Source organism: Phodopus roborovskii, unplaced genomic scaffold, assembly GCF_943737965.1.
Source record: "Phodopus roborovskii unplaced genomic scaffold, PHOROB, whole genome shotgun sequence".
NCBI lineage: Eukaryota > Metazoa > Chordata > Mammalia > Rodentia > Cricetidae > Phodopus > Phodopus roborovskii.
The window spans coordinates 1,898,823-1,918,155 of NW_026126575.1; the positions used below are offsets into that span (position 1 = coordinate 1,898,823).

Below are 19,333 nucleotides of genomic sequence, written 5' to 3' on the forward strand. Positions count from 1 at the left end.
GCAGTCACCCTGTCCAAGACATCACCTCCAACTGGAGTGCACAGGCAGCTCAGAAAGGCCAGGTGGTTCCCATGGGAATGCCAAGACAAGCTATGGCCACTCCTATGCCTAGTCTCCCTTTGTTCCTTCAAGCTGCACTGTCACTTATAGCATGTCATCAGTGAGTGGGACCTGACCAAACTGCTGTCATCAGTTAAACTCTATTGGACATCAACATCCCAGAAACACCTGAAATCAGAAGGTACAGACAGGGAAGAATGGGGCTAGCGGCTCTGTAGCAGCTGAAGTCTGATGGGGCAGGATGTGGATTCCAGAGTGTCTGCCCTTCTGGCAGAAAGTTTCTGTAGAAGAGTACCATGCGAGAATTGAAAATGGACAAATTCTTATAAAAAGCAGGCATGGCCAATCTCAGGGAACACCAGGATGCAGGAAAGCCACCTTGCAGAAAAAGAAAGCAGAGTGAAATAATAAAGGGTGGATGGCTGACATCTACACCTTCAAACGCTTTAAAAGTTAAGGCAGATAATCTTTACATTGATGTGAAAGGGGAAGAAAATACATTTGACCCCTTGCTCCAAACAAAAATCTGGCCATCTGGTTTTTAATTAGAAAACCATTGTTTTGCTTCTGCGATACTATGTAACCTTTGCCACTATTGTACAAGATTTGCAAACCATATTTTCATTGATTAAAAAAATAAAAATAAACATTGAAAGAAACAATATTTTTCTTTTTAGGGAAAAGAAGGCTAACAAGCAGCAAGGTTTTGAAGGGGTCATGTATTTAAAGACATAAATGAGGACTCATCATGACTGCGGCTTACAGTTTATTTTGTCTTGAACATGTCTCAGGTCATTCTAACTATGCTGACCTGTGAACTCACACATGATCACCCATCTGAGACTGCAAGTAAACACTGCCCTCTTGTGCACCAAACAGCTCTGATCAGCATATGTATCTACCCACACCCAGTGGATATGGCTTACAGGGTTGAGGTGGACTTCCCAGCCTGGGAACCTGTCAGGAAGAGAATGGCACACATCTGTTACCAGAGTGTTTGCTGCATGTTGCCAGATTGCCTTCTGAGGCAGATTTTGAGATAAGAAGACGACAGAAGACTCGGCTGGAGAAAGCAGACTGAATGCAATGGACTCTTGTGGTTCCTAGGAAACACGTACTCCTCAGAAGCTGCTGGTTGTCATGGGAACTTTTATTATGCACTTTAAAAAACTTTTAGAAATGATTGATGAACTTAAAATAATGAGTAAGCAGCTCTTCCATTTATATAAGAAATCTGCATTTGGTTCCAGAGCAGAAAAAGGGGGACAAGAGCCTTTGGGTTTGCTTTTGCTCTGGTGACTCCCTCTTACAAACCAACGCAAGCTCCCCCCACCTCCTCAGAGCCCTTGAAGTGCTGCTCCTCTGGCATGCAGCACCTATCCCCAACTCACCAGCAGCTGGCCCCAGTCTTCTCCAGAATTTACTTTCAACTTCTACCATCTCAGGAAGGGGTCAAGTAGATACCCCAAAGCCAACAGTCCTATACCATCCCTAGAACTGACCACAACTCACAATTCCTCCTGGTTTTGCTTACTTCCTAATACGTGCCTCCCACCTGTCTGGAAAGGTAGGGTAACTTCCGCCTTGCTAGCATGCAAGTCTCTCAGAAAGTGATGAATAGAGTTTATTAATATGATGATCTACCCCTCTTCTTGTGCCATCAAGCTTACAAAATCAGGTCACCTAGCCCTACTTCTATGATATTAAGAAGTCTAAGGAAAGAAGGAAGTAAAGCCAAGAAGCCAGACCAGGGGTTCTAGCAGCCCCAACGACTGCATTAAAGTGTATGACACACAGCAAGCAAAGTCCAGTCTTGACCACCATACATTCATGAAATCAGCACCAAAGCCCACAAGGACCTGTCCTGGAACCATCACGGTCACATTGCAAGAAAACAAACAAGAAGTGAAGGGTGAACTGACCGGCTAGTGGAGAGGAGAGAAAGGCAGGATGAACAAGCATCAGGAAGTGTTGAGCACTGAAAGGTCAGGGCAGCAACAGAGCTCTCTCTCCCCCAGACTTGAGGAGCCCTTTTGCTGACCCCTGAAAGTTCATTAGTATGTGGTCTTCTACAGTAGTCAGTGGGAACCCATATTCACCACTGACTTAAGTACTTAAGAACTTGGTACTCCAGGATATCAGAGCCAGTCACCTCTTTGGCCATGATGTCAGACAGAACATGGCAGAGCTGAGGTTGCCCACTGGATAGCTGGAGGCCTCTCTCTCCTTCACCAGCATCAGCCACGGGCTTGCATTATGCTCATTTCCCCATCTCTGAGCTCTGGGGCAAGTTTAAAAGTTCCCCTCCTGCCTCAGAATCAGGTCTGAATTAATACCCTTCCTCAAAAGAATGCCAGTAGCAAAGTGAAAACAGACGCACTAGACAATGCCCTTTGAAAGCCTCAGCAGGGACAGCGGGTGACAATGCAGCCAGTGGCTCCGAAAGAAACCTGAAGGTTAAAGGTTCACGAAGGCAGAAGAATTACCAAAGTACAAGTTTGTTCAAATTTCCTCCTGCAGATTTAAACAACTAGGGTCAAGCTGAAGATTGTCAGCAAAACCATGTCAGGTGACATGACGCAGCCCTTTTGAACTGCATGGAGAAAGGAAAATACACGGCCTGGGAGGGATCTATGCTATAGCTTCTAAAAATGTTCTTGGAAGGGTCACCCCTGTTAACTCAAAATCAGCCTGCTGAAGGATGTTTGAACATCGCTACTCTAAAAAAACAGGGCTGCTAGGCCCTCACCGTGTGCGGCGAGCCACACTGAGGTCGCCGTGTTCTAGGCATTAGTGTGCTGACCCTCTGTGGGCCATGAAATTAACCATCAACATGGCAGAAATCTGCTATGAGTTAAACTACTTTGCTACGCAAAGTGGCCTGAAAATGAAAAGTGGGGATTGAATTTCCATTGAAAGATTAACTTGTCTAACCTCAAGGCAGGCTTCCTCCACTGTTGAACTCTGGTCAGTCACTTAAAGCACCACAGGAGTAGAGCTGCTTAGTGCAGGCAGTAGGAAATGACCTCTTCATCCATCCACCCACCCACCCACCCACCCACCCATCCATCCATCCATCCATCATTCAGTGCCTACACATACGTGTCAGTTATTCAGACTGGGCCCCTTAGAGACCAAATTGAATGATAACAGGCCCCAGTCCTCAAAGGGTTCACCCAGTAAATCCAAAATGTGTAAGATGGAAGAAACAAGTTCTTAAGAGTATGCAGAGGATGCTACAAGCCATCAGTGCACTATGTAGTTTAGCCTGGGAGGGAGACGAGGCTCCCAGTAAGGTGCGTGTCATCAGAAGGCACAGACTGAGACAGCATGTTCTGTCTATGCAGAAGTATCCCAGCAGTGTCATGCAGTCCCACAAAACCTAATAGGACCACATCAGTCCTATTAAAGACCTTGGGCTTTCTGCCAACAGAAAGCAGCTGAAGACTTAAGCAGGGAGGGCTAGAAGGTACCTAGAGTTTCTGGTTGCACACTGGGAGATTGAGTTCACCCAGTCAGGAGCTATGTGATGCCTGTCCCAAAGCAGCAGTAGCACTGATAAGAACTGCTGGAGGTACAAGGCCAGCAAGTGATTCCTGTGAGGATAAAGAGGAGGAAAGACTGAGAGTCAGTTCGTAGACCATGCTTTCAAGGGGCACTAGGAAGGCAAGCAGGGTAAGGGAGGCTTAGCAGGTGTGCAGGATGAGTAGAGAGCAAGTCTGGAATCCAAGGGAAGGCAGAGAGCCCCAAGATCCTTCTCAGAAGGATGACAGCCCCTAGCACCAAACCACACACAGGGGATAGCACCAACCCTGATCTACAGGGTTGCAGAACTAAACTTGTCTTAGTCCATCTAGTACTGCACTGAGGTAAAATTTGTATTTCCATGCCTCAGTAGCACTAGCCTTGATGCAAACACTCAAATGGCTACCCAACGCTCCCAGCCACACTACTGGGTTAGACAAGCAGAACATCACTATCGGAGCCTGTTACTGCCTTCCTCTTTCATGAACTCCATAGCCTGGCCCTGCCTTGTCTGTGTATGCATGCTGGGTCCTCTAGCTAAAAGATCCCCCATCATCTTCACTAGTAAACTCTCAACAACACCCAGTGGGAAGTTAAGGTGGGAAGAGACAGGAAAGAGAAGCAGTCTAAGCAGTCTGAGGAACAGTGCAGTCTGAGGAGCAGTGCAGTCTGAGAAACAGTGCAGTCTGAAGATACAGTATGAGGAGACAGTCTGAGCAGTCTGTCTGAGGACAGGATCGCCCCTTTGGTCTGAGCATTGGTAGAGGTAAGAATTCTCTAGTGGCTGGCTGCTCTGCTTCTCTGATCTTCCAGCATTAACCACTATATCTGACTCCAAGTTTTTATTATTAATTCCTACTAGAATTAATGGTACAGGAAGTTCTGTTGGAAACATGGCTGTCCTTCCAAGCAGGCTGTCAGGCTCTACAGTAAAGAGGCATTGGCAATGGAGAATGTCTACTGGATGCCAATCCCTGCCACTTTGTGGTTTTCTGGTCTCTAGGTGTCAGGCAGAAGTATAAAAGAAACAGCCTTCTTTCTTAGGTCTGTCTTCTTCCTCTAGAACTAGACTCTGCAGACCATCCCTGTGCTTGCCCTAAGCCACTGTTTCTAGAATAGCAAATACCTAAGTATACACATACTGTGACTCTGTTGCCTTTGTCAAAAGGGCTGAGGAAAAGGACTCACCTGGAACTGACCACAGAGAGTAATTGTCTTCAAGTGTCACAATACAATGCAGATGGGCAGTTTGAACTTAATATCAAGGTCAGATGGCCAAGGATAGCAGTCATTGACTTACCCTGGGCCAGGCCAAGCAGGCCCTTCAACCAAGCAGAGCAATATTAGTGCATTTCCAGCACTGATTTTAAAAGAAAAAAGTCAAGTTTATCTTTAGGTAGCACCTGTATGTGCCACTAAATAAATATCCTCAGGAAGTAGGTTAGAGACAAAGGAAATCATTTTAGTCTTCCTGAAGGCTCCAAAACAAGAGAGACATCATCACAATACAGTGACAGGGAAAGAGAGAAAGTCAACGTCTCTCAACAGCAAAGTTGTTTTTTCTCCTGCCAAGAAGAGCATCCACATTAGTGAAGTCCTTCCTCCTACCCAGTCAGGCCACTTCAAAGCAGCAGGAACCTAACTGCACAGCACAAGAAAATGAAAGACCCAATTAACAAGAAGCAAAACTCAAATAGCTCAGAGAAGATGGTAAAGAGTGCAGGGAGGAGGGTGAGAGAACCTGTGCCTGATTTGCTATGTATATAAACAGTTCTCCAGGAGCTACAGCTTTCTTCTGATAGCAACATGGACTGAGGCATGACTGCAATCCTGGGCACAGGCATGGCCAGGAACCAGGCTGGAGAAAGCTTGGGGCAGCACTCTGCAACTGAGACCCGCAACAACCTACTTACCAGTAGAGCCTCCCTGAGACAGGCTTTGAGAATACAGTAGGTGTCAGGGGTCTCAAACGGTGTCTAAAAGCCAGTACAGGTCCTCCAGACCTATACTTACTCTTTCCTGAAGGCAGAAGACTCTCTGCCTTATTTGGCACTCCATACCAGCACCTCAGAGCTCTATGTTCTTCCTGAGGCCACCTATCTGTCACCTGCCTGCCTGCATGCATGCATGCTGTTGGAGGAATACATTCAGAACATCTAGCACTAAGGCCACTTGTCCTGAACCCTTTTTCAGAATCCAAGGGATCTTGTGGAAAGCACTATAATAAGGCCCCCTGGTTAAGACACACCCAACCCGTTCCTGAACTCTATCCTAGCCAGCCACCACTGAGCCTGTTACTGACTTCCTCTTTCATGAGCTCCATGCCCTGGTCCTGCCTTGTCTGTCTGCATGCTGAGTCTTCTAGGTGAGATGTCCTCCATCTTCTTCATCAGTAAGTGCTCAACCATCCTACAAAGTTACAACAGGATAGCCCCTTCTCCCACCACCTTTTAGTTCCCCACCAGATCAGCCTGAGGCTACTCCCTGTGGCCATTCTGCCTAGAAATCTCCAGGTCATCTGTTTAGGCCTGGCCTTGTGTCCCCATTGGGGGGCAGAGGGTGGTGGGGCTTCCTGCTTGTACCACAACACATTCACAAGTTCTCCTGATTCAAGACTCTTACAACCCTGCATTTTATCTGCCCACCCCAATCCCTTCTGCCTCCTTTGACTACAAGACCCTTGAAGACATGCCTGGATTATATCTAGCTTCACATCCAAAACAACAGTAGATGTGTGTAGAACCAAAGTGAGCAGATGAAAAACAGCATGACAGCTGGGTGTAGTGGCATGCAACTAGCACTTGGGAAGCAAGGCAGGCAGATCTCTGTGAGTTTGAGGCCAGTCTGGTCTACATAGTAAGTTCCAGGACAGCCAGAGCTACCTAGTGAGAACTTTTTCCCACCAAGTCATCACTATATGACCCGCTCTTACCAGAAGTCCCTAGAACAGGGGTCTCTACAGGCTAGGCATGCACAGAAAGAAGCAGCAGGGTAGCTTAGTAAGGCAGCAAGTATTATATCTATTTTATCACAACTGGAAACAGATTTTATTTTTGTAAGGATGACGTATAGTTATATGCTACAGGATGGATTAACTTTAAAAAGCATGCTCTAATGCCAGCCCCTGGGAAGCAGAAGCAGGACCACTGCAAGTTCAAGGCCAGTGTGTGCTACCCAGTAAGACCTTTTTTCAAAACAACTACAAAGCATCTCCAAAGCACAAGCCAGGCACAAAATAATTCCATTTCTGTCAAAGTTTAGAAAAGGCAAATCCACAGCCTGTGAAGGAGGCCACAGCTGCCCAGGTCTGCAATGATTGATTGTGAGCAACAAGCCCAACGCTTGCTTATGGAGGACAGACACATAAGCACATGGAAAACCACTGGCTGTGATAAACTCACACCATCTGAACTAAACTGCTTTTAAAAGTTATCATGTACTTTTTTTTGTTTTGGTTTTTCAGGACAGGATTTCTCTTAGACCAGCCTGGCCTCGAACTCACAGAGATCTGCCTGCCTCTGCCTCTGCCTCTGCCTCCCAAGTTCTGGGAGGCTTTATCATTTACTTTCTGTGAGGTAGGCCAGGTAGAGCTACAGAAAACACAGGCATCAACACTACCCCATGGTGTTTCCAGCCATACAGATTCTTCCAACAGCAGGGTACAATGTATTGTTCCGCTCAGATTGGCTCCCAGCCCCATCATGATGCTGCCTTAGAGATGTCCTCCTGGGACATCTAGCTGAAGGCCAGATCTACAAACAGCATCACCTTTAAAATGCTACCAAAGCTCTTATTGGGATAGGAACAGAGAATCATGAAAGGCTCAGTCCCAGCCTGGCTGAGGTTCTACTGAACAAAACAATGACCAAGAAGGGCCAGTTCTGAGGCTTCATTTACAGGTTATATCATCTGAGATGCCGACCCAAATCTTACCCCAACCTGAATGAAGTGGTTCTGAAGGAAAATCCAGAGACATACGGATCCAGACAGGAGACATTCAGCGAAAAGCTTAAAAGCAATTAATTTTAAGTGATCACAGCTTTACTAAAGCTGTGGCTACAATTTCCTTCTGACTTTGATTATAACCTTCCAGCAAAATATTTGCCTCAAGAAGGCAAAGTCTTTGCATTATTTTCTATTCCTAGCATGACTACAAAAATATTCTTTGATTTAACATTTGATATGTTTTGTTCTCAAGGGCAAGCCCCATGAGAAGAAAAATGTACCCCAACGGAATGAAATATGACTACCTGCTTCCATTTTTCTTTCCTGTTGGTTCCTGCTCAAATATTCTGCATTAATTTAAACTCAAGACTGTGTCTGATGTTGTGCCGCTCCCACACTGTCACCCTAACCAAAGCAAAGTCACCCGCTGTCCAGCTCCAAGAGAAAGTGGTACAGAGGAGCTCAACTTGAGTCTCCTGGAGACAGCTGAAGGCACTGCAGCTTGGAAGGAGATCAAGTGGGGTCAGCGAGCGATAAGGCACCAGGCATAGCAGAAGCACTTGTATTTCTATGGCAGCACACTGCAGCGGGGTGGACTTCCTATAGACCAGAGGGCCTTTGAAGCAAGGGAAAGCAAGCAACCCATGCTGGCCCAGCATCACCTTATAGCAAAGGACAGCACAGAAACTGTACCAGACAGCAGAATCTTCCAGGGTGTGTGTGTGCTAAAAACATCAGATATAGGCACAGAGAACAGGGAACCATGGCCCAGCAGAAACCTGATGCCAAAGCCTCTGAGCTGAAGGTAGCACTTGCCCTTCTGCACCTACATAAGCCTCAATGTTGTAGAATAAGCATGTAAGTGCCACACCAAAAGCAAAGGAAAAGTATTTTCCATCCCTCCCCCAATAGAACAACATCACTGTGTTCCCTGATTCCCAAGGCCTGGGTCCAAGCTCCCTGTTTACCAAGCAGCATTTTGGCCCTTGGTATGCATGCTCACAGGCCAGTGTGGACTACATAGGGTGACATGAGAAATTTAGTTGATGGCACACATTCTTTTGCACACATAAACCCTGTTATATTCATGAGTCCAAAGGACAGCTCTCAGACAGAATACAAAGGGACTTAAAAGAACAGGACTAGAAAAGCAGACCACAGAGCCAAAAGCTTTTACCCCTGGGCACTGAGAGTACAGAAAGTCAGGAAAGCAAAGATGATACATAGCTTAAGTTTTACAAAAGTTGTCTCCGGGGTAACAGACCAAAACCCCCTAAGCTCCAAGTATGGTGACTGGGTCAGACATACAAACTCTGGTTTGTTCCTATCAGAGAGTGGCCCAGAGACAGCCCTGGCCATGCAGGACTAGCCTAGCACAATGGATATGAGATGGGAGGGCTTGGAGACAAGTGAGTGGTGGCAGAAGAGTTGTTCATTAACAAGCAGAACAAGAGTCTCAGAGACAACACACTGTTAATCCTCACAGCCACCAGAAGACTATAAATTGCTAAGCCAATGTACCAACATTTTTCAGCCTTCCTCTTTCCTGCTGGAGTTAGATTGAAGATGAGTCTTAAGTCCCTCACCCCAACCCAAGTCTTTAAAACATACATTGTTTAATCTTTTTGAAGTTCTAACCCTGAAAGATTTATACTTGAAAATGGATTTGAGAAAAATATCACCCTAAAGCACTACCACGGGGCGGGGGTGGGGGTGAAGTGGACAGTATACTTTTCATTTACACTGAGAAAGCCAGACAAGGGCTGTGGAGGCACATGGTTCAACCCAGACTAACAGTAACTATGTCCCTGTGCTCTCTGAGGCACAGCTTTTTTGAAACTGTACAATGTGAATTTCACTTTTATTCCTCAGGGCAGCTATGAGAGTTAAGAAAATAATAACAAAACAGGCCAATGCACCAACCGGCTAACACGTGAATTCATCACCTCTGACTCCAGCTGAGCCACAGGGAAGATGAAATCCAGTTTTCATGAAGAAGGGACTCTTGTTTCTGGAGCATTCATCTAGGACAACGGAATCTGAGAGTGAGCTTTAACTTAAAAGACCTTCCTTTGAAGCTACACCATGGACTCAGTTGTGACTGCCTTCTCAGGAGGACTGTATAATTCCACAAAGGGTCTAAACCACTCACTGAGCCATTCACCGTCCAGTGTTCTTAACCTTCCTAATGCTGCTACCCTTTAATACAGTTCCTCATGTTATGACCCCCAACCATAACATTGCTACTTCCTAATTGTAAAATTGTAATTTTGCTATTGTTATGAATTGTATTATAAATATCTGTGTTTTCCAGTGGTCTTAGGCAACTCCTGTGAAAGGGTTGTTTGACCTTCCCCTATGGGGTTTCAGCCCACAGGTTGAGAACTGCTGGCATAGTTGTCCAAGGATCCCAGGAGGAGTGGACTAGAAAACCACACCCCTGCCCATGAAGTCGCTGCCTGCAGCTTCCTACCCACAATTCAGCTGATTACATCATAAATCTACACAGCAGCAGCCTTCCAAAGCACTGCAGACCCTTAGGAGAAATCATCCAAAGGGCTGCCCTCTAGACTAACTCTACCACTATAATGAATGCCTTAGTCATATCCCATAATGACATCCTGTTGCACCCCATGCTACCAGTTACCTCTGACCCCAAATTGACAAAGCAGCCTTACCAGGTTGTTCCTTGCCCTTTAGAAGCTCTTCTTTCTAATGTGCCCACATCCTGTCCCTCAGCAAGAGGTGGGGAATGTCTTTTTTTTTTTAACAGAGACTCACTATGTTGCTTGCACAGGCTGGACTCCAACTCCTGGGCCCAGGTGACAGTCTTGCCTCAGCAAACTGAGTAGGTGAACTCAATGCCCAAAACTCCAGAGATCCCTCGGAGCACGGCAGTGTGCCTTTGCCAGTTCTCTTGTTACCTCCTGGGCAAGGGAAAAGCCAACACCAGGATGCATGTATCTGCCCACCAACTCACAACCAGCCAGGCCAGCAGGTGGAACAGCTCTCCCTCCCTCAGAATTCACTAAGAACCTGCCAGTTGCCAGGTCCCAGCCCAGGCAGCACAGAGCATTGGTAAGTCAGATCCCACTCTGCTCCCAAAGCCCCAATTCTAGCAAACAACACAACACAAAGGACATCATGAAATGGGAAAGCATAAGGGGTGAGGGTTAGGGACACACCACAGAGAAGTCAAGTGACATTTGAACTGGGACAAGCAACAAGGAGTCTGACATACAACAGAACCAGCAGCAGTTGCAAAGACCTTGAGGGAAACCTGTGTTGACCATCACTACTGAAGGTCAGAAACATAGTAGTCACTGAGAAGGCTCAGAGAAAGGCATAGCCTGGATACTGAACCTGAAACAAGGAGGCTGGATTAGTCCAAATACAATAATATACCAGGGAATCCAGCATGATGGTGCACACCTTTAATCCCAGGACTTGGGAGGTAGCCAGGTGGATCTCTGCCTGGCTGCCTGCTAGTCTACAAAGTGAGTTCAGAACAGTCAGGGCTAGAAAGACCCTGTATCGATAACCAAACTAAACAAAAAAGGACTGAGAATCTAGAAGCAAGGGCTGACATGACTTGATAATCCCCATGAAAATAGAGACAGTGGATGATCCCCACCCACTGTTCAGGTCCCCAAAAGGAAGGTAGGGATCCAATCTCCCCAAGGAAGAATGGGCTCCCCACTCCAGTAAGGTCAGGCCATTTAACACCAGGGAGGAAGTTTTCTCACGATACAAAGCAAGAAGAGCAACAAGACAGGCAATGGTGGAGCACACCTTTAATCCCTGCACTTGAGAGGCAGAGGCAGGCGGATCTCAGTGAGTTCAAGGCCACAGAGCTAGTTCCAGGACAGCCAAGGCTATACAAAGAAATTCTGTTTCAAAACAAAACAAAACAGAAGAAGAGAAACAACAGCCAAGAGAACAAATCCCCTTGTATGGTTATATAGTCTCAATCAAAACACCAAGCACTTGGACCCTGGTCATTTGGCCATATATACTGGGTTAATACTGAAACATTTTTGTCACACAAAGGTTCTGTGTGAATGTACATACCAGAAGGAGTAAGCAGGAATTCAGGAAAACGGAGTAGCATGGAAAGGTCCCAGCTTGGGAGTTGGCCTTGACAGTCCAACTTACTAGCTGCCTTCCTAAGTCCCAACTACTTTAGTGGCTACATGGTAAACATGCTTCCTGCAAAGTTTGTCCAAGAAGCATAAATGTTGAAAAGAGCCACGTCAGAAAATAACTGCAAGGTTAACATCCATGGGTTATGAAAGAACCAGAGTTAAATTCAAAGTCCACACAGCTAGTAAGGAAAAAAGCTGCAAACCCAGTTCTACACACCTCCAAAAAAATGTCTGTCCTTCTGCCTGGCCTATCTATAGTTCAGATTTTTCTCCCCTTACAACTGTGATATATCCAATACAGTTATCATATGTTCAAAATATAAGAAAGTGCACAGAATCTCTGGGCCTGCCAGTATCCGATAAACAGTGGTCTGCACTCTGGACCTCAGGGTGCAGTACCCTGACAACCAACCATGCCACAAACCAGGAAAGGTCAAAATTCTCCTGAGCTTGTACCATTTGCACTCCATCATAAAAGTGAAAAAAAAAAAAAAACATTGTTATTACAAATCAGATTCTATATTTACCAGAAAACTTAATTCTTCTTTTCTTTTTTGTTTGCAATACTAGGGATAGAACCTAGAGCCTCCTGGACACTAACTCTACCACTGAGACACACACCAATGTACTTTCTATTCCCACCTTCAATTTACACTAGCTTCAGAATTTAGCTGAAGGTTTTAGTTTTGTTTGTTTACTGTGTGGTGTTTGTTAGTCTTTAATAAGTGAATGGTGGATTGAATAAAGACTGTGCAGAGAGTGACTCTGGGCAGGCCAGCCTCCATTTCCACTTCAGTCAAACAGGGAAATAGTCTCAGACTGCCTACAGCATGGAGGAAAGGAGGCCACAAAGATCAAAGCACTTAACTAGTCACCACAGCTGGGACCTGGGAGTGCCCAGGGACTAACGAACCATCTGCCCCATATACATTCGGGCATATGCTTACAGAATACTGCTGGAAAGAAACCCAAGGGCAAGGGGACAGACAGGAAATGGGTCACTGGGGCTACAGCAAGTAGACTCAGCCATACTTATTTTTGTGTTGGACACTTATAAAACAGGTTATGGGGCCCTGTCTCTAGACCTACATGTAGTTAAATGGGTCTACAAAAGGAATTTTAAAAGGCATAAAAATAGTTTCATGTGGACAAATGGGAAGGGTCCAGCGTTGAGCACAGAGAGGCAGTTAGGAGATGTTTTATTTATAATGCCCTATTCCTAAGTGTCCTGTACTTAAAGACTAAGTGGTACAAGTTCTAGGGGTAGATTTCAGCAGTAGTCTTCATGACTGAAAACACATGTCCTTGCCTTAGACAATTCAGACCTAACTTACTCCGTTACACTAGTGCACACCCCAAAGCCTTCTGGGCTAGAATACTCACTGCAGCATGGGTAGCCAGCCTTTGAAAAGTCACAAGAGTCTTAAGTGTACAAAGGAGCTTTGTGTGAGCTTAAAAAAAATGAGTGTTTAAACCTTATGTGTGGATATGGAGCAGTCTCCAGACAGCGCTGATTTGTGTATAAAAAGGGAGATATCAGGTCTTGAGAAAGATCGCCCAGGGATAGGGGCACTTGCCTCTTATGATCAAGGCTACTCCCAAGTACTACAACGGGAGAAGAAAAATCGGGATCTTTTCATCTCCGCAGACTGCCTGAGTTTCTGTATACTTTTCCTAAAACCATCCATACTCGGGAAGCTGGGAACAGTGTTTGGGACAGAAAACAGGGAGACCAAACGTCAGGTGAATGGTGACTTTTTTTAAACTTTTGCGTACACTCTTTTTGTAGGGTTTGTTTCCTTAGATTGTTTTTCTAGCAAAGCATCTTGCTGCAAGGCAGTGAAGGTGGGAACGGCGTCCGCATCTGTGGGCTCTGAGTTCGAGCCCCCAAGTCTCCCGGGTAGGCGGCCAGGCCTAGGCTGTCAGGCCCGCCACCATCCCGCGGGCTCGGACCCCGAGCCTAGCTCCCGCCCCGGCCCGCGCTCACCGCCAATGATGGTCCGGATGAGGGAGGCGTGCCCGGGGCAGTCGACCAGCGTGACCTGCAGCTGCGTGTCGCCAGTCCCGGGTTCAGCCCCCGGCAACGGCACGATGAAACAGGAGAAGCCCAGGTCGAGAGTTATGCCGCGCTCGCGACTCTGCGGCTGCTTGTCGAAGGCGGCGGTGGAGGCCGTAGTGCTCAGCGCGCGCGCCAGCGCTGTTTTACCGCTGTCGATGTGGCCCAGCACGCCCACATTCACATTTACCCGCCGGCCCGCCATGCCGCCGCCTCCTCGCACGCCGCCGCTTGAGCGCCGGCTAAGCGGTCCGCCCGCTAAGCCGCACCCACCCCGCAACCCGCGCCGAGCGCGCCGGTTCCGGCACAGAAGCTTCCGCCCTCGGGTGCCCACAGCTCTACCGCAGGGCGGAGAGGACGTCGGGGCACGTAGGGCGGAACCCAAGCCAAACTGCCTACCTGGGGTTGCTGTCACCTGCCCCACCACCACCACGAAGTCTCACCAACCTGAGATTGGAGATTCCTCCTTCCATGCATTCATCCTTCCATACACGCTGCCACCCATCCGTCTTCTTTCCATCATTCCACACACCCGTCATCCACCTATCCATCTCTCCATCCACCACCACCACGAAGTCTCACCAACCTGAGATTGGAGATTCCTCCTTCCATGCATTCATCCTTCCATACACGCTGCCACCCATCCGTCTTCTTTCCATCATTCCACACACCCGTCATCCACCTATCCATCTCTCCATACACACTCCTCCGTCCATCATTCATTTCTGCCAGCCTTTATTAAGTGTATGTACAGCACTGGGATGCAGTGACCGACATATTTGCTGTGAAAGCAAGGAGGAGTGAGGCAAAACTGAAGACCAGTGGCCAAGCCAGACTATCTGGAAAGGATAGAGATGGGAAGGGGGCAGCCCAAGAACTGCTCATTGGAAACCTGGAAACACTGTGAAACGATAGAAGAGGACCTCATTGACTCAGGAAAAAAAGTTCAGCGCTCTGGAGACAGAGGCAGGCAGATCTCTGTGAGTTTGAGGCCAGCCTACTCTACAGGCTAGTTCCAGGACAGACTCCAAACCAATACAGAGAAACCCTGTCTCAAAAAAAAAAAAAAAAAAAAAAAAAAAAAGAAAAGAAAAGAAAAAAAGTGCTAGAAACCATAAAAGAAATCACAAACTAAGTGGTTGCTCTGGCAAAGATTAAAAGTGAATGAAAAGAAAAGAAAAGAAAAGAAAAGAAAAGAAAAGAAGGGGAAATGAGGACTGGAGAGCTGAACAGTGCTGCTGTTCCAGTGTGAAGAAGGAGGATGCTTGGCTCCAGCCACTGACACCAAAACAATGCTGGCCCTGCATTCCCATCCTTCATTTTTCTAGGGAGGAGGTATTTGAAAGCGAATTGTCCTCTATCCTAGTTAAGGTTTCTATTGCTGTGAAGAGACACAATGACTACAGCACCTCTTATAAAGGGAAAACATTTAATTAGCGTGGTTTACATTTTCAGAGGTTTAGTCCATTATCATCATGGAGGTGTGCATACAGACATGGTGCTGTAGTTCAGAGTCCTTATATCTTGATATGGAGGCAACAGAAAGTGGTCTGAACCTCTAGGCATGGGTTGAACATATATGAGATCTCAAGCCTGACTCCCACAGTGAAACATTTCTTCCAACGAGGCCACACCCACTAATAGCACCACTTCCTTTGGGGGCATTTTCTTTAAAACCACCACAGTCACAGGCTTGTGTATTGAATGCTTGGGCCCCAGCTGGTAGGCTATTTTGTGACATGAAGCTTAGCTAAGGAAGTAGGTTGCTGGGAGAGTGCCTTTGAAGGCTATTTCTAGTAGTTCCTGGTCCCTTCCCTGTTCTCTGTTTCCTGCCCACCATGAAGGGAATCGTTCAGTGAGATTGCCACTTGTGCCTATCACATGATGATGTACTACTGTGCCATCACAGGCTCAGGGTATCAAGCCCAAGTAACTATGTAACGTGTAAGGTTTTTCCTACCAGTCTGGAGCCACTGTGGCACCTGCCCCAAATAACACACCGAGACCCTATATTAGGTATAAATGTTGTTGGCCTGTTACTTGTTTCTTACCGGCTAGCTCTGTCTTAATTATTAACCCATTTCTATTAATCTAAGTGTTTCCACGTGGTCTCATCTTACCGAGAATGGGCCCAGACCTAGTTGTCTCCAGTCTCTCCATGCTGACCCCTCCCTACTCCTCGAATCCTCCTTGTCTCCTGGTCCCGCCTATCTTGCTTTCCTATTGGCCAATAGTGCTTTATTCATTAACCAGTATGAGTAACATATTTACAGAATGACATCTCCCATCATGACTATGTACTGAAATCTCTGAAACCCTGAACCAAAACTAAAACCTCTCATGTTAAGTTGCTTGTATAAGCATTTCATCACAATGATAAAATACTAACACAAATGTAAAGAGTACAGTTTTTCCTCCCGCCACCTGGTCTGGTCCCGCCGCCACGCCAGCCCCAATTAACACACAGAGACTCTGTATTTGATATAATCCTGTTGGCCAGTTACTAGTTTCTTATCGGCTAGCTCTATCTTAATTATTAACCCATTTCTATATATTTCCACGTGGTCTTACCAAGAGCAGAGGAATGGCGGTTCTGTTCTCTCCAGACTCTCCATCTTGACCCTCCTTACTACTTCCTATTTCCTCCTTGTCTCCTAGACCCACCTATCTTGCTTTCCTATTGGCCAACAGTGCTTTATTCATTAACCAGTATGAGAAACATATACAGAATGACATCTCCCATCACACAAACTCTGACTTCAAAGTGCTGACAAATATTTCAGCTTTCGCTGCTAAAGTTCCTTTCTGTGTGGAGATGTGAATGACATCTACCCCCTATTCCTAAGGTCCCAAGGATAAAGGAAAGGGCAGTTCAACCTTGGTTCATCCTAGGGATGAGTTTATTTGACTTTCCAATAAATATGGGTGAGAAGTTATTGTTAGGGGTGTTGATGACCTCAAAGCAGCGGCACTGGAAAGTCTTCACATAGCATGGACTATGGCCTCACAGATGCAGCAATTAGGACTGAACTGAATACACATGACTTGGAGGAATAGCCAGATACTTGGGTGAAGGGTCAGTGACCTTCCTGAGGCTTCCTCCTAGGAGGGAATGTCATCAATCCACAGGGATGATCATGATTGGCTACTGTGGAATATTCCTTTACACTGTGTGATTATATGTTGCTGTGATTGGTTTAATAAAGAAGCTGACTGGCAGGAGAGCCAGACTAGGAGAATGCTGGGAGGAAGAAAGGCAGAGTCTGAAGATGCCAGCCAGATGCCAGGGAAAATGAGGTAACAAGTAGAAAATGAGGTAACAAGTCATAAGCCACATGGCCAAGCATAAGAAATATGGGTTATTTTAAATGTAAGAGTTAGGTAGTAACAAGCCTGAGCTATTGGCCGAGCATTTATAATTAATAATAAGACTCTGTTGTAGTAATTTGGGAAGTGGCTACCAAAACACAGAAAAACTAGGCCTACACACAGCAGGTCTCATGAAGATGGAAGCAGTTTTTCTCCAATGATGACCAAGCTCAAAGATCACTGACACCTCCCTGGCAGCCATTTTGCCTCTGTGATGGACCAGGCCATATGTATGTTTGCAGAAAGTGGCTCCAGTGGCTCCTAGGATCAAGACTCTATACTAGTGTCTCTGCTGTGTACTAAGTTGTGTTCTCCACAGGTTTGTGTGCTGGGTTTGTGTGCTGGAGCTTTGGCACACCTCCATGCATGTGATAGCATTTGAAGATGGGTCATTAGCACTAAGAGGGTCATGAGCGTGGGGTCCTCATATGAATTAGTGCTCTTAGGAAAATGACCCCCAAATTTTGTGTCTCCATTTTCCTGTCTTCTAAACAAGCAACAATAACTCTGTTTGTTTGAAATATTTTTACTGTTGTTTGAAAATAAAACTCTGGGGGCTAGAGAGATGGCTCTGTAGTTAAGAGTACTGACTGCTCTTCCAGAGGACCTAGGTTTAATTCCCAGCAGCCACATGGCAGCTCACAGCTGTCTCTAATTCCTGTTCTGGGGGATCTGACAACCTTACACAGACATTCAGGTAAAACATCAATGTAAATAAAATGTAAATAAATTATTTTTTAAAAAAGAAAACTTTGTTTGAAACCCAATGACAAAACAGTGGGCACTTTAGGAAGGAGTTTAGGAAGGGGACAGTCCTTCTAACAAAGTGTTCTGAACAGGATCTGACTCCAAATAAACTCCCTGCTCACCTCTTCCCTACATAAAATCCTGATAAACAGAAAAAAAAATCATCTTTAAACTAAAAATCCAAAATACAGCAAAACCTGAAACTTTCTGAGCACTGACATATGATGCCACAAGTAGAAATTTTCACCTCTGACTTCATGTGACAGGCAAGAGTCAAAACATGAGAACACTGAGGCTAGCATATAAACGTATCCTTAGGCTCTGTACACAGGGCTGTAGGAAACAATGACTTTCATGTTGAGACTTGGGTCCTACCTCAAAGTTACCACAGTATGTGTGTGAAAGCATTCTAAAATGCAAAGAAAAAACCCTGAATCTTCAATACTTCCTGTCCTAGGCATTTCAGATGAGGTGTATTAAACCTGTAATGAAAGGAGTTGAGCCTGATAGAACATGCCCGTAACCCCAGCACCCAAGAAGTCAACCTGAGCTACCTATCCACTTTGTCTCAATAAAACAAGAGCTAGGGATGCCACCTAGTACACATGGAGAACCCTGGGATCCATCTCCAACACTGAAAAACAACAACAAAATTAATGTCATAAAGCCTTAATGTAATTTTAACCTCAGACTCAATGATGAATTTCATGTGCTGAATTTTTTAAATGTTCTTAGATATAATTTATTATATGTGTATGATGGTTTTGCCTGCATATGTGTCTGTACATCACATGCATGCCTAGTGCCCACAGAGGTCCGAAGAAGGCATCAGTTTCCCAGGAACAGAAGTTATGGGTGGTTGTGAGCAGAAATTATGGGTGTAGGTTTTAGAACCAAATCTGGGTCCTCTACAAGAGCTCTTTATCACTGAACCATCAGACCTCTCATGGATTGACTTTTAAAGTAGTGACCCAACTTTGGGACAATTCTGGGCCTCAAGGAAGCAGTTTCTGCTTGCAACAAAACAGGAAGAAGGGAGAGGGATAGTCACTGTGCCTGCTAATTACAAGATGTGGGTATGGATGTAGAGTGGGATGGGCCATGGCCATGAGAGGTTTCCCATTGGTAGTGTGACACCTCACTTAAACTGCAATAGTACTCAGAGGCATGGTTATTACAACCTGTGACAGAGTAGAGTTGAACAGGCTAGCAGGAAGGTTTAAAATTGGAATTTGGAAGAAGATTTCAAAGTTACTGTCCCAGAGGCAAAACCATCTTTGGTGGGAAAAGCCCAAACAGCGCTGAGAGTGCCTCTGAGGGTAGGAGTGGACTGGAGATGAACTAGAAGGAGCTTTGAAAGCATCTTCTAAGCTGATTACAATATTCTGAGCCTTGATAAAGCTTTGCATTTTACCAGTGTATGTATATATCAACAAGCAATCACTATACACTTCAGATCTGTGTACTTTATGGAAACCCTAGATCT

The 19,333-nt window shown here is 45.8% G+C and overlaps 2 protein-coding genes across 6 annotated transcripts in view; one reads left to right on the forward strand and one right to left on the reverse strand.

Annotated features, from left to right (window-relative positions):
* Eefsec (eukaryotic elongation factor, selenocysteine-tRNA specific) overlaps nucleotides 1–14,382 on the reverse strand; it is a 196,518-nt gene extending 182,136 nt beyond the window's left edge. The window contains exon 1 of one of the 5 annotated variants that reach the window (XM_051203367.1): nucleotides 14,318–14,382. In XM_051203367.1, coding sequence (XP_051059324.1) covers nucleotides 14,318–14,375 — 58 coding nt within the window. In that variant the 5' untranslated portion in view covers nucleotides 14,376–14,382. Of the gene's footprint in view, nucleotides 1–13,662; nucleotides 14,001–14,178; nucleotides 14,244–14,317 lie in introns of those variants that run through there. The other 4 variants (XM_051203366.1, XM_051203370.1, XM_051203365.1 and 1 more) reach the window with 4 other exon arrangements.
* The window catches only part of Mgll (monoglyceride lipase), an 883,522-nt gene that overhangs the window by 520,292 nt on the left and 343,897 nt on the right, over nucleotides 1–19,333 (forward strand). The window lies entirely within an intron of this gene.